The sequence below is a fragment of the Diceros bicornis genome, chromosome 18 (assembly GCF_020826845.1).
Source record: "Diceros bicornis minor isolate mBicDic1 chromosome 18, mDicBic1.mat.cur, whole genome shotgun sequence".
Classification (NCBI taxonomy): domain Eukaryota; kingdom Metazoa; phylum Chordata; class Mammalia; order Perissodactyla; family Rhinocerotidae; genus Diceros; species Diceros bicornis.
This window is the reverse complement of record NC_080757.1, coordinates 16,864,467-16,880,294: the sequence shown is the minus strand read 5'-3', so window position 1 is coordinate 16,880,294 and position 15,828 is coordinate 16,864,467. Positions and strand designations below refer to the sequence as shown.

At 47.6% G+C, this 15,828-nt stretch overlaps 1 protein-coding gene across 1 annotated transcript in view; it reads left to right on the top strand.

The window, feature by feature from the left end:
• The window catches only part of NXN (nucleoredoxin), a 142,097-nt gene that overhangs the window by 110,520 nt on the left and 15,749 nt on the right, over positions 1-15,828 (top strand). The window contains exons 2-5 of the mRNA XM_058560159.1: positions 7,721-7,838; positions 9,443-9,576; positions 10,036-10,136; positions 11,614-11,720. Of these exons, the coding sequence (XP_058416142.1) occupies positions 7,721-7,838; positions 9,443-9,576; positions 10,036-10,136; positions 11,614-11,720 (460 nt within the window). The remainder of the gene's footprint in view (positions 1-7,720; positions 7,839-9,442; positions 9,577-10,035; positions 10,137-11,613; positions 11,721-15,828) is intronic.

The window sequence follows — 15,828 nt, the reverse complement described above, 5'->3', positions numbered from 1 at the left end:
GCCGGCAGGATAGTCTGGAGAGAGAGCAAGCAGTGGACGTAAAAGTCATCCGGTCTTTCCCAACTACAGCAGTGGCGGTCGGCGTAGGCCTTTTAAAATGCTTGTGTAAGTGGCTGTTAGCCTTTTTCTCTCCCGATGACCAGTGGAATGTGAGCTCTGGCTCTCAGTCTAGCCTCCTGGTTCAAAGGCTGCTGGGATGGGAACTGCCTGACGCAGCTCCTTCTCTCTCCTCTGCTCCTTTGTACCAGACTGCGCTGTATTTCACGCTGCAGTCAGCCACGCCAGAAGGTGAGGAAACGAAGCAGGAACTCCTATGAGGATCAGACGTGGTGTCAGAGTTCTCTTAAGCAGAGAGAGAAGCAAAATCTAAGTCAGTTAAAAGAAAATTCCAGATGCCCCTTTAAAATCTGGAAATCCAAAATGAGAGGTGGGAGGGAGAAGGAAAGAGGTGGGGGGCAAAAAAAAAAAGGCAAGCCGACCACATAAAACTGGCCAAAAAATATATATGTGTTTTGCAGAAGGTGCTTATAGCAAAAACACCACTTGCTGCAGAAGGAAATCCCTGTTTTCTAAGGAGTTTTATAGCCTACTAACTATACCATTGAGTGATTAACTTTAAAATAGAGTTGACAGAAAAATGTTTTTTGAAGAGGATGCTGACAAGACAAGGGAGAAATAAGCATAAATTGGATTCAGATATTAGTGATGTGTCCCGTGTGGGTAGTGCTTTGGTTTTCAAAGCAGCTCCATATACATCACCTCATTTAAGTTCCGTATTCATCCTGCGACCTTGGGGTTACTGTGCTAGGCAAGGAGGTGGGACCTGCCAAGGTCTGGGACCATGTCACCTACTGACATCTAATGAGATATCAGGGCCAGGTCCCCTGAAGCCACTTTTCTTCCTACATTACCATGTTTCCTCCCAAGAAGGAGTTTTAAGATAATGAAGAAGCACTTATGCTCCTGACTAATTAAATGTTCTGATATGGTACCAAGGAAGAAGGTGAACTCATGTCTTGGGGAGCCTTAAAAATAAGTGCAGTTCATGCTCAGTCCTAGGTGGTTCTGATCTTCAACATCCTGAAGGCAAATGGATGAATGAGAGAGCACAGGCAGTCATCAGCTCTGAATGGGTTTAGGAACATGGCAGCAGTAGTACAGTGAGATTTTAATCTCCTACTCTTCACTCTTCCATTATTTTAGAGTTTAGGCAAATGCTGATTTTTATTAGAGGGAATTTTCACGACAAGAATAAAGATGGAGCAATATTGTAGCTCTTTCAGTTGAATCAAGGTCAAGCCGTGCACTAAAATGAACTAAGACAAGAGAGTCTTTATCTGGGGTCCATAGACCTCTTGGGGTCAGACACATTCATTAACAGGCTTTAAGGAATTCACGAACTCTATGAAGTGACACACAGACTTTTGTGTATGCATTTTTTTCTGGGGAAAGGATCTATAGCTTATATCCTCAAAAGTGTCTGTGACTCAAAAACGGTTATGAAACCACTGTTTTAAAAGGCCTTTTTGAAAACCTGTAGTCAACTTGAGATGTTGAAAAGGCACAGAGATGCATCTTGGTAATCATTTCTTTAAGCTTGAGCATTTCTCATTTCCAGTCAGCATAAGAGAATCATCAGAGAGGACCTAGATGACTTCTCTAACATAAGGTTTCTGGTTCAGGTATCAAAATTGACATGGTTGGAATGATCCTTCCTGTGCCTTCTGCACTCTGCACAGAGCAGAGTAACTGTGGTGCTACAACCTGAGGAAGGTAGTCCTGTGCAAATCTATAAATCACTGATGAATGACATAAGTTCCTAAATAAATCACTATCATATAAAATTAGACCATGATGTGTTAGTCTGCAAAAGGATCAACTTTTCAGTGTCAGATGTGAGTCTAGAAGCATAATTTTTTTCCCACTAAAGCTGTGAGGCCTTTCCTTGGAAACAAAAGATCCCAAAACAATGGATAAAATACAAGCCAAGACCTCCTGTCTTCCTTGAGACAGGGGAGGATCCCTAGGGAGGGAGGGATGATAAGGGTCATAGGGGTTATAGTTTCTCACCTCTTCAAGGAGGATACTGAGAGAAAAGAAGTATCTAGTGATTTGGGGTGAGGCAGGGGGAGGGTGTTATAATCCTTCTGCCTATACAAGGGTCCCAGAACAAACAGTTCTTCTTTATCGATGGGGGGCGGCGTTGGCGAGCAGGGACAGCATCTATACTGTTAGAGTCTTTAAAGGTACTACACTAATGCCCTCAGGCTATCCTAAGCAGGCCAACCAGCCTTCAGGGCCTCCTTTTACGATATCAGCTGGGGGAATGGTTCTGACTCACACTGGGTAGCCAAGCATTTAGGGGCTAGTTTGTCCAGGTACCAAAACCCACCATTCCTTTAAAAATATCTAGCCAAGAGCCAACCACATGCTTACATTTGAAGTATAATATGAGTGCCTGCATTGAGACTGCACACTGTATCTGCCATCTTTATATTTAAGGCTCACAGGCTGCAGTTTACTTTAGGGAACAGTCTAGCTACCCCAAAAGAAAGTCTTGTTATAAGATGCCGTTTGCTTGTGGGAGCCCCAAGCCCCAGGGAAGGTATGATTGTAGTGATCCCTTAACAGTACATGTGACCAGGGAAGATTCTTCTACAAAGGCAAGGATGGTTTAACCTTGGAGTGGCTACTAGTGAAATATACCACAACAGGTCAAAAAAATAACCATAAGGTAACCATCCATTCCTGATAAAACTTTTGGTCAAAAAGTTATGGAAGGCTATTTATTTTTTAATTGTGGTAAAATACACATACCATAAAATTTACCATCTTAACCATTTTAAAGTGTACAGTTCAGTGGTATTAAATATATTCACATTATTGTGCAGCCATCACCACCATCCATCCCCATGATTCTTTTCATCTTGTAAAACTGAAACTCGATACACATTAAACAATAACTCTTCATTCTCCCTTCCCCTCAGGCCCTGGCAACTACCGTTATACTTTGTCTTTGCGATTTTGACTGCTCTAAGTACCTCATATAAGTGGAATCATACAGTATTTGTCTTTTTGTGACTGGCTTATTTTACTTACCGTTATGTCCTCAAAGTTCATCCATGTTGTAGCATATTGCAGAATTTCCTTCCTTTTTAAGGATGAATAATATTCAGAAATATTTTATTTAACTCTTAAAGAATATCTGTCTCAAATTAATGTCTAATATTGCATATGTATAGTAAAATATATGGATATATCCATTATAGTAAGGTAGAAGATAAGGATGCTTGCTACTTAATATTGTTCTGGAAAGTCCAGCCAATATAATTCCATAAGAAAAGGAAATAAATGGTATAACTCTTGAAAAAAGAATATAAAGTTGTCTTTATTTGCAAGTAGCATGGTTTTCTATTCAGACTAAAAAACTACTTTGAAGTAAGAGTATATATTTAAAAATTAGCTCTTTTTACAACTCTGCCTCTCCATTTGTGACCTAGATTCCACCCTTTTGCCTATTCAAGAACTTTGTTCTTGCATTTTTCATTCTCATCAATTGTTTTCTCTCTCTTACCAATTATCCCCAACAGCATATGTTTTATTATCTCTCATCTTTAAAATATCCTCCCTCTGACCTCATCATGTGTTTTTCCAGCTACAATCCCATTTCTCTGCTCCCGTTACAGCAAGACTCTTTTTTTTTTTTTTTTTGGTGAGGAAGATTGTCCCTGAGCTAACATCTATGCCAATCTTTCTCTATTTTGTATGTGGGACACCGCCACAGCATGGCTGGAGGAGCGGTGTGTAGGTCCGCACCTGGGATCTGGACCCGCGAACCCCAGGCCACTGAAGCAGAGTGTGTGAGCTTAACGACTACACCACCAGGCCGGCCCCGTACAGCAAGACTCTTAAAGAGAATTGTCTATAGTCACTCCCTCAGCCTCTTGTGTGCCATTTGCTCTTTCTCTTTTTATAAGCTTTCTTTTTATTATTCTCCTCTAGGTGCTTCACGTGTTGACAGGAGGACTCACATTTGTGTGGGTCCCAGGCCCACTTTAGGTGCATGCACTGGACAGAGCTGCACCCCGTTCCCTCCCTCTTCACTCCAGTCTGTCTGTCAGCTTCACCACTTCACTCACTCCTCCCTGACCCCCTCAAAGTCACTTGTGACCTGAGTTGCCACATCCACTGGTCAAGTCTCTGTCCTCTTCTTACTCAACGTCTCAGCAGCATTTGACACAATGGCCGACTCTCTCCTCTCCAGAACCCTTTCTTCTCCCGCCTATTGGGACACCAGAGTCTCCTCATTTTCCTCCTGCATCACTTGTCGCTCCTTCTCAGTCTTCTGGGGGTGGTCCCTGACTCTTTTCCTCTGTAGCCATGTCCTCTCCTTGGATGACCTCATCCAGGCCCAAGACCCATAATAGCATCTAAGCACTGATGATCCCTGATTTATATCTCATGCCCTGCCCCCAGAGTCTAGATTTGTCAATCCAGGTGCCTACTTGAAATCCTCACTTGCACGTCTAATAGGCACCTCAAACTTGACCTGTCCAATCTTGATTCTTCTCTCTAAAACTTCCTCCTCCTCTTGGTTAATGAGACCCCTTGACACACTTTTGTTCAAGCCCCAAAACCACAGTACATCCTTGATCTGTTTCTTTCCCTCACTTCTTCCCCACATTCAGTTTGTCAGCCTCCTCTATTGACTGTCTTCCAAATACATCACGTCCTCGCTGTCTGTGCTGCTACAGCCCACGTCCTCGCCACTGCTCTCAACTCCTGCCTGTGCTGTTTGCAGTGGCCTCCCCCATTGTTCTTTTCCACTTTTCCTCTGCAGCCAGTTCCTTCACAGCATCCAAAGTGACCTTTTAAATGTAAATCAGATCCTACCACTCCTCTGCTAACCCTCGCCAGCTTCCTATTACACTTAGTATAAAATTGCATTCTTTTTACCCGTCTACAGGGCCCTAAAGATCCAGTCCCTGAGTGCCCTTCTCACCTCTTCGTGGCCTCCCTTCCTGGCTCTATCTGCTGTGTCCACTCCAGCCTTCCCTAGTCAGCCTCCTGGCCTCTACCCAGGTTCCCTGGTCCTCAGGTGGCCTCCCCGATGCGCACGAGACTTGCTGCATCTCACTATTGAGGTCTGTGCTCAAATGCCGTTTCTTCAAAGATGCTTCCCAGATCACTGTCTAAATGTGTACCACCTCCCAGCATGCCTCTGCTCTCACCTGCTCTGTTTTCTTTTATTACTTATAAGTATCTGAAATTATTTTTCTATTTATATTCTTATTTATTGTCTGTCTCTCTCACTAGAATGGAAGCTCCATGAAGGCAGTGACTTCATCTGCCTTGTTCTTTCTTGTATCCCTTGTGCCTGGAGCAGGGCTGGCCCATAGTAGGTGCTCAGTTAATGTCTGTTGAATGAATTTTAGCACTTACCAGTTATAAAACATACTGGGGAAAAAATAATGTGTTTACAATGGTGAGATATATATGTATATAGTACCTAAACAATAAGTAAAAGATCAGCAACAAAAATGAGGCATCATTTTCTCCTACCTAATTGGAAAAACTAATGTTAGTGATAATGTTCATGAGAAGACTAGAAAATGGGTGCTCTTATTTGCCGCTGGTGGAAATATAAAGTTGTCTAAGCTGTCATAAGTGGTGAGTCATGGGTGATTTTTATCTTGATTTTTGTGGTTTGCTATGTTTCTCATTTTTTCCCGATAATTACCTATTTTTCCCCAATAATTTTTATTTTTATTTTTTAATTTTTTTTTTGTGAGGAAGATAGCCCTGAGCTAACATCTGCCAATCCTCCTCTTTTTGCCGAGGAAGACCGGCCCTGGGCTAACATCCATGCCCATCTTCCTCTATTTTATATGGGACGCCACCACAGCATGGCTTGACAAGCGGTGCGTCGGTGTGCGCCCGGGATCCGAATGGGCGAACCCTGGGCCGCCGCAGTGGAGCGTGCGCACCCAACCGCTTGCGCCACCGGGCTGGCCCCTCCCCAATAATTTTTAAACCAGAAAAATCCCTTAATCTTCCTTGCCCCCCACCTTTTCTTTTGTTAACCCGGCTGGATCCTTGTGTCAGCAAACTTGTAAAGCTGATCCCAGCGGCAAGATGGTCTTGTTCTGTTGATGATCTTCTCCTAAAAATGTTTAATCTGAATCTTGTGTCAGATTTCTCTGGAATAATGTACTACTGGTCATTGAAAACTGTGTGTGCAGTCACTCTTGCTCTGAGGGCCTGGGCTGGTTTAGGGAGCCCACCGGTGCTAAGGTGGGGCTGGGAAAAGCCTGCAGCACTAAGATGGGGCCCACCCAGTTTGACGTGGGGTCCCACACCCTTCCTGCCGAGACCCAGGTCTCCACAGACAGGGGAAGCCTAACATTTCTTGGCAGATACCCTGCCTGACTCCCTCGCTGCTTGGAATTGAATAAAAAAGAATAACAATCACAGCCCCACATGCCTCTCCCTCTGCCATATGCAGCTGGACTTCTGGTGCCTGTTTCCCTTCGACACATCCGGGCCCTGTTCTGCCAGTGCCCATGTGGCCAGCCCTCTCGTCTGGGCCCCAGGCTCCCGGAAGGGAGGCTCGCAGCTGAATCTCTAGTGGCCGTTCTTTTTTTTTTTTTTTTTGTGAGGAGATCAGCCCTGAGCTAACATCTGCCAATCCTCCTCTTTTTTTTTTTTTGCTGAGGAAGACTAGCCCTGGGCTAACATCCATGCACATCTTCCTCCACTTTATATGAGACGCTGCCACGGCATGGCTTGCCAAGCAACGCGTCGGTGCGTGCCCAGGATCCGAACCTGCGAACCCCGGGCCGCCGTAGCGGAGGGTGCGCACTTAACCACTTGTGCCACCGGGCAGGCCCATCTAGTGGCCGTCCTACAGTTTCCCCTTGTTTCTTTCTTTTCTGGCGATGCTTTGGTAGTTCGACATTTTATTATGTCATTTCTGGGCGTGGCAGTTGAGTTCCAGAGCACCCAGTGGCCCACCTGAGCAGTGTTCACCCAGACGGCCCTGAGCAAACAGAGCAGCCTGTGCATCCTCGGCTCCTAGCCCTGGGCTGTTGCATTCACGTTTTCTCAGCCTTGGCCCTCTTAGACCCTGGCCCTCTGACAGTTGGCACAGCAACCTCAGGAACCTGCCAACAGCCTGTGGATTGTTTGGAGTGGCACCGAGAGAGAGCTGAGGGTCGGGGCCGGTTCAGGATAATGCTTGCCTAGTGTTTGCGGGCTGAATGGCACTCAGAACGACTGCCGATGTTCCAAGGGCAGGGAGCTGGGAAGTGGTCAGAGGGGTAGATTTGAACTGCTTGGTCTTCTGTTGGATACCCCGTCCCTTCTCCGTTGGGGCTCAGGGGACACAGCAGGACAGGGAAGCAGGGGAGCGCCGGCCTGCTGATGGGGTGGGGAGGCACCCATCATAAGAGGCTGACGGAGCGGAGCGCCTCTGCCGTGGCCTGAGCCTGGGTGTGACTCAGACTCGGGCTCCCCGCCCTGTCGTGGACCGCAGGGGCAGTTGGGCTTGTAGCTTCACTAGTCCGTTTTGCCCAGCCAGCCCTGCTTTAGGTCAGTTATTCACTTATGTGTACTTGAGTGTGATCCAGTTCATCTACCCCTCGGGCCCCAGAGACTCAAAAGAACTCTGCAATTAATCCCGTTTGGACTTCACCATCTTCTTTTACTTTTCTTCTTATAGCTTAAACTTTGGAACAAATATCGAATTTCCAACATTCCATCACTAATATTCCTAGACGCCACCACCGGGAAGGTCGTGTGCAGGAATGGGCTGCTGGTGATCCGGGATGACCCAGAAGGTGAGACCCCGGCATGTCCGTCCCGTACTCATGCTCCGTCCCCCGCCCTGACCTCCTCCCCTGGGTAGATAGCGTCAAATGAACTACACATACGTGGGTTTATTTGGCTAGAGAATACTGTCTTGATAAAATTATAGTATTCTCTAGGTCATTGCTAAGATTTTTAAAGGGATTAGAATGTCCCTCCTGGGGGCTTTAATTCATGGGCCAAAGAAGATGGAATCTGGAAAAGGAAGTTCAGCTTTGAGGGCTGAGGAGGCCTCTGAGAAGCAGCAAGAGCCCGGATGCTGACTTCTAGTGTTGTTTCAACCGCAGCTGTCACTTTGACAATTAGAGGCAGGATAAGTGGTTTTTGTTTTTTTTCTTTTTAAAATAATATTGTAGCAAAGTCACAGTTTCTGGGTTGCTCTCCTGGCCTCAACGGTGAGTGCCCCTCATTTCTTGGTGCTGCCCACGTCCTGCTGGCGTTGGTCTTGCTGACCAGCTGAGTGGAGGGCCATGCATTGGGTAGGCACCTCTGCTCTGATCACAGTGTCTGTCCACGGTCTGTTTCTTTCCCCCTTGCACTGAATTTATAAAAGGGTCGTGGTGAGATCTTCCCTCCCTCACTTATTGGTCCAATTATAGGAGTCAACCCTGGTCACAAATTTTCCCAGTAAAAATTTCACCTGCTTCAAAGAATTGCCCTCAGTAAAAACCAGGGCGTGGTAGAAACAAGTTTTTACCTTTTCACATCTATATGCGCGCGCACACACGCGCACACACCCTACTCTGAAGCTTGTTAAAAATGCAGATTCCCCGGCCCCACCCCCGGAGAGGTTTTCGGATTCACTTGTTTCAGGGTGGGCTTGGCCACTGCAGTCTCTGCTTCTCCCATCCCCCACTCACCCCTGGTGGTTTTGAGGCAGTGGTCCACGGACCACCCTGTGAGAAAACACTGCTCTGTCGAGCTGGGAGCATATGATTTGCTCTTCCTGCCTGGGGCTTAAGTGTCATCGGAATGTAGACCATCTGGGTTGAATGGATTTTACTCTTTCTTTTCACTAGACTTAAATTCTCATCCCACTTGGTTCCCTGGGCCCCAACCCAGACCTTCTGAACCAAAATCTCTAGGAGTGGGCCCCAGGAGCATCGTATTTTAAAATTCCTCAGTTGATTCTGCAATGCAGCCGGAATTGAGAGCTACGGAGATTCCAGGGTTGGAGTTGAAGAAACTCATGGTTAATACCTGAGCAATGACTCCCCACCCTGGCCCATCATCAGAGTTACCTAGGGGTCTGTTTTGCTTTGTTTTGGACATACATCTTCAGCCTAGCCCCTGGATCCCAGGACTCGGGGTGTGACCTGGGCTTCTGTACTTTTCAAAAGCCCCCAAGAGATGGGCCCTGTGATCATCCAAGTTTGGGACCATTGCCTGGAGGGTAGGTAGGGCTTGGCTGTGGATGAGTCCTGCTTTTATCCCTGGGTTTTAGCTGCAGATCCCGTGGATGCGTTAACAAATACTATTGGATGGTGAAATTGTCATGCCCTGCATTCCTGAGGGTCTTGGGTCAGAGGCCACAGTGAAGAGTGTTAACATTCTCACTGTCTTTTGCCTGTTTCAGGTTTGGAATTCCCTTGGGGACCTAAACCCTTCCGGGAAGTCATTGCAGGGCCCTTGCTTAGAAATACTGGGCAGTCCCTGGAGAGCAGCAGCCTGGAGGGGTCTCACGTGGGAGTCTATTTCTCTGCACACTGGGTAAGTGTTTGTCCCTCTCTAGCCCAGAAGGGAGCAGTGTGCTCGCCACCAAGACAGCTGTGGTAGGCTTCTGCGGGTTCTTGCTTTCTCCTGTGCCTACTGCATTTTGGCAGGCCATAAGTGCTTATTGTTAGGAATGATAATAGCGGCAAGAAAGTGATTTCTTTTGACTGTTCTAAAAGGATAGTTCCCCTAACCCATTCTGATGAGGTTTCTAATGGACCCTCAGGGGTTTGTTTGTACTGCTGCCTGCTGGCCCGCGGTGTGGGTGGGGAAGAGCCTGGGCTGGGTGCTCACTATTACAAGAGGCACGTTTGCTTCTGCCTCTTTTATTAACTGGGTTTTGCTGTCCCAGTCCTACTTGGGTCTTGCCTACCTGGCCTCTGATGACAGGTGGCCAGGGAATGGGAAGGAGAAGGGACAATGTGACGCTGCAGGGTTCCACTGTTGTCTTTTCAGTGTCCACCCTGCCGAAGCCTCACCCGGGTCCTGGTGGAATCCTACCGGAAGATCAAGGAGGCAGGCCAGACATTTGAGATCATCTTTGTTAGTGCAGACAGGTAACGTGTGCCGGGGAGAGTGGCAGTGGATCTTCCCTTTTCTGTAGGTGGTTGACATGCACTTCTCTTGCTTCTTGCTTCTTTAGAGCTTGGAGATAGGGATTGGGGAAGACACCTCTGGGATTATTGGCAGAGGGACAGATACATTTCCTATTTACTCACATAATTGTCTGAAGAGGAGCCTAGGGAAACCTGTTCTTGCTGTAAATACTGGGGTATGTCCCAATTCCCACCTAGGTCATTTGAGATTAGGATGCATTTGTCTGATATGTTTAGCTTTTTGGATTGTGGTGAAAGGATTCAGAGGGGGAAGGATGGAAAGAAAAGAGCCAGAGACTAATGGAAGGTGACACCTATCTTGGATGGCTATGTAATCATCTTTCATAGCTTTGACCACGTGCTTTGTCTGGAGGCTATCATAAAAACAAGGAGGGCAGACATCCTTTCTGGAGACATCAGGTCCTTTTAGCCTCAATTTCTTCTGCTTTTTGCCCTCTCGCTGGCTCTACTCATCAGTGACCTTCCTCCATCACAAAACTCCAGCCCCAATTCAGACTGAGCCACCAGGCGCTTTTGCCTCTCAAGTTCCTGTTCACAGAAGGGTCCCTGAGATGCCAACACACTGAGGGCATTTTGTTCACTGTGCATCCTTGACATCTGCACTGTGCCGTGCTCGGTTTATTGGCCCATGGTCCCACCCTGCTGTTCCTCAGCTCCCTGTCTCTGCATGTGAGTGGGAGCAAGCTTGAAGGCATGCCATGTGGAGTGATCCCTTTTTTAAAGCTTTAAAAAACAGCAACTTTGTTGTAGTATAATTTACATACAACAAAATTCATACATTTGAGGTGTACAGTTCAATGAATTTTGACCAATGTAGGTACCCGTGTAACCATCACAGTTAAGATATAGAACATTTCCATCACTCAGAAGACTCTGTCTTGCCTCTTCTCAGTCAGTCCTCACCCCTAAACCCCAGCCCCAGGGAAGCCCTGATCTGCTTGCCATCACTTGATTGGATTTGTCATTCCTAGAGTTTCTTATATGTGGAATCATAGGTTTATGCTTGGTTAACAGTGTGGTCCTGTACACGTCACTTTATGTGCACAAATTAGAAGCATCACGGGAAGTGCAGTGTCTGTGTACATCTAGGCTCCTTATAAAAGCAAGACCTGTCTGTGTTGAAAATGACAAGTTGAGCATGAGTTGGACTGGTGGGATGCAGGGGAGAAGGCTGTTGAAAAGGCCTAGCATCTTCCTTTGGTATCCACCTGTCGTGTGGAGGCCTGTGCTTCTTGGTGTGTGCCAGGAGGGGCAGCGTAGCCCCTCCCGTGTAGTCAGCCTGGTGCCTGAGGAGCACGATGGTTAGCAGCCCCAGCATCTGTAGGGCCCTGGGCATAACTTGGTAGAAGGTGGGCAGGACCCAGTGGTGGGGCGGTCGGGGATGCTAATGGAGCCATGTTTCCCTGTGTGTCTCTAGGTCAGAGGACTCGTTCAAACAGTACTTCAGTGAGATGCCCTGGCTCGCTGTCCCCTACACTGACGAGGCCCGGCGGTCGCGCCTCAACCGACTCTATGGAATCCAAGGTAGGCTTTCCTGGCTCCGTGGGGTCCCTGGAAACCTGCTCTCTGTGCTCACTGCATCTTTGGCTTTCCTTTTAGAGGGCAAAGAACGTCTTTATTTCCATGGATGTTCACGTTCTTCACCATCTTAAAAATTACATGCGGTGAATGTTTTGGTATGTAAATTATACCTCATTAAAGCTGTTTTTTGAAAAAGTACATGTCCAGGTGACACAGCTAGTTCTTACCACCCGGCCTAGTGGCTTCTGCTGCAGTTGGGCTGCGGAGCACACATTCTCAAATGACTGGGCCAAAACTGTATCCCAAAGCGTTAACTATCAAACAGACCGGAGAGTGATCTTTGGTTCCTTCAGACTCTGAGCCTCAGTTTCCTCATCTACAAAATGGGCATGAGAAATCTCTGCCACAAAGAATTGCTGGGAGCATTAACAGGATAATGTATATAAAGTGCTTCTCGTGGTTCCTGATGCATAATAGTGAGGGCTGAGTGGGTGTGACCTTTTAGGTGAGAAAATTGATTTCCAGAGAATGTGGAAAACTAAGACTTGAAGTACTAATCATGGTGTTTTTCAGAAATAATGATTAATAGTGGGACAAACTGTGTTTTATTCTTTATTATGTGAATACCTCCTTCCCAGCCTTCTACCAGCCAGATGTTTTCATGGTGAAGTACTTAATTGGTCTGTTGAGTGTTAAACTCATTCCCCTTGTGTCAGTCGTACTGGATCCTGGTCAGCCCTAGGCAGATACAGCTAATATTCGAGTTCTCAGTGCTCCCGTGTCATAGGGAGTAAAAAAAACACAAATCAAGATTTACCCACAAATTCCACAGCTTACAGGGGAACTCATCAGGTGCTTTAATCTTTTTTCTTCACCATTTAGAGAAAGCATTTGGCTTTGTTTGGGGCTAAAGTTTCAAAAAATTAAGATTTAATTTGAAATTGGTGCTTCTCCATTTCAAATGTGCGTAAGGATTGCCTGGGGATCTTGTGAAAGTGCAGGTTCAGGTTCCGTGGGTCTGGGGTGGGGCTGAGATCCTGCGTTTCTAGCAAGCCCCCAGGTGATGCCCATGCTGCTGGGCCAGGGACCACACTTCCAGTATTAACAGTCTAGTTCTACTAATCCTTGAAGAATGTTGGAGGCTCATGCCTCCTATTAATAAAAAAGAACTCCGCCCCCCACCAAAAAAAAAAGATAATCTCCTGCATAGGGAAGAGAGCAGACTGCTGGTAGGAATGTAAATCAGGACAACCTTTCAGGAGAGCAATTGGCAATATACATCAGAGGCCTTAAAAATCTACAAAACCTTTCATTTAGAAATCCCACTTGTAGGAATTTATGCTCAGGAAATGATCCTATAGCGCCAGCAAAGGCTGAGCTTCTCTGGAGCAGGTCGTATATTTTCGTTTTCTGGTTTTTTCTTTCTTCTTTTGTATACTTTGAATTTCATTACAGACCACGTTTCTTTCTTTGCTTTAGTTCCTAGAAAACCCAGAGCTGAATTTGTAACCACCTTCAGCAGTTTTGCAGAACTGCCCATTTCTGTGCACACCCTTGACCCCGGCTTCATTTTCTCTTTCTTCCTTCCTTGTTTGCCCTTCAGGGGGATATTTTCATCTATTTTTATTGGCTTATATCATGCGCTTTTTAAGCTGCCTCAAATCTCTTTTGGAAAAAAGATAGGGTAGATTTAAATGCATAGGATTCTATTTCTTGAGCCCCAACTAACCACCAATGCTCTGCCCTGAGCTCCGTGGGAAGTAAGAAACCAGAAGGGTGGCCCAGTGCTGCCCTTGAGTGGACAAGACGAGACTTACACTGGGAAATAACTGAAGAGCAGACTCTGCGATGTCTTGAGGAGCTAAAAAGTGTTGGTCAAATAAGTGCCATTTCGTACGAGGGCTCAGCAGACTGACACTTGTCCCAAGGGTGGAGCCGGGTGCTGGGCCTCACTCGGCCACTCTGCTCGGTCAGGAGGCCTCTCCACGGGGAGACATCTCTCCAAGCACGTGTGGTCAGTGGAGCAGAATCTTTTCCTCTTCGAGGTAGGGAGTTGAGTTGCCCTTTCTGGATGTGGGGTCCAGCATGATGCAGGTATTCCTGGTGGTCGATGCTAAGGCCGTGGGGTCACCTGAAACTAATAAATTAAATAACTAATAAATCAAAGGACGGTCTACATACAACACATAGCCAGTGTGAGGGTGGCAGTGTGTGCCCTCCCTGAGCTCTGGGAGATGCTTCTGAGGACCCTTTGGGGGATGGGTGCGTAGGAACACAACAGCAGTCTCATAAGGAGAAATCATGAGCTCTTCAAGATTCAACAGAAGTTTTGGACACCCCGCTAAGGCTGGAGGACACCCTTCTGGAGAATGTTGGCAGGACACAAAAAAATTAAATTGATGGTTTTCTGTCTGCCTGCAGAAAGCAGAGAAGGGAACTCTCCTTTCGGATTCTCCAGTTGTCAACATGTAAATATTACGGACGTAGGAGCCGCGGTTGTTAGGTGTGGCCCAGACAGCCAGAAAGTGGGTGACCACAGCGGAGGAGGAAGAGAATGGAGAGTTCTCGGAGACGCATCCATTTGGCACAATCTCTTAAGGCCCTGGCAGTGTGGGGATGGAAGGACATATGTGGTGCCTGACTTCAAGGAGCCCTCAGTCGAGGATCAGAAAGCTGATCTGGAGAGGCTCTGTGCCCAGGCAAGCAGTGGCCAGCCAGCCACACGCCAGCAGAAGAATGTGAGATTCCTGAGGAACCTACCTCCGGCCAGCGAACGTCCTCTGCAGCCCAGCCCTGCCCCTGGCCCGTCCTGCTGCTCCTCGTCTGCTCACTCCCTGGCGTGCGCTCCCCTGCCATCTGTTCTGGTCTGTCTTCAGCTTGGACCTGTCTGCTTTCCCAGCTCCCCCCTCCTGCTTCCTTGCTTTCAGGTTTGCAGTCTCTCCCTGGCACAAGGTTTTGTGCCGACTGCTTCCTTGATCACTGACCTTCTTGGGCTAAGCCTTGGGACTCATTCCTAGAAGCAGCCTGTCAGACACTGCCTGCTGGCCTTGATCTGTCTGCCTCTGGCCCTGTCAAGCCCTCTGATACTCTGATGCACTAAAGCACAGTGGAACAAGACTGTAGAAGAGCAGCACAGGCTCCTTCACAAGGCAGCATTTAATGAAGGGCCACACAATGCAACGGTCTGAGTTCAGAGGAGACTCGCTTGGAGCTGTTTGCCAGGAAGGCTTCCTGGAGGAGGTGGCTATGGAGCAGGGCCTTAGAGAATGAATGGGGTTAGATAGGGGGTTTGGGACATTCCAGGGCAAAGGCCAGAGTAGGATGTGCATGGTGTACTATAAGGCAGAGTGGGCAATAAGGCTGGTGAGGCCACACCGTAGAGGGCCTTGAACGCCACACTGAGGTTTTTGGACTTGACCCTTTGGACTTTTGGAGCCTTTTGAAAATTTTGATTAAGGGGAGATCAATGCAGTAGTGACATTTAAGCTAGACTGGAAGAGAAATCCCAGAGGTGGGTTGTCCACTGATATTTCTGATGGACACATTGAGCACCCACTGTGACCAGGCCTCAGACTGGGGCTCACGACAGGCCTGCCTATGGGGAGAGGGAAGTTGCACCCTCGGGCGCTGGCAGGTGGCCCACGTGGCCTCTGCAGCCCAGTGCCCATCTTCCTGTCTCTGCCTCCCTGCAGCCCCACGGGGTCACTTATCTTCTGCTTCACAGCATTTTTGGGGTGCCCTGTCATTAGGGGTCTGGTTTCTAGTAGAAGCACATGTTGTTAGTAAGTCTTTGTGCAGCATTGTACATGGATCTTACCGGTCAGCAGCACTGATCTCACAAGTACAAGGGCAGACGAGTTTTTGCATCCCACTGCCTCTGACTCCCAGCACAGAAGGTAGAGAAAATCCCAGCCTGTTCTAGGGGGCGGGTTGCTGAGAACCTGCCGTTGCAGCCCCGCCCAGGCTGGACCCGGAGCAGAGTGACGGGGACGCGGAGCAGGGGCTGGCTGAGGACTCACCCCTTGACCAGGAGCTGAGGTCCCAGGGCCGTTGCTTCCCTCCCTGTTGGCGTCTCCCACGGTGCAGTCTCATCCGCTTTCCCTGCCCCTCT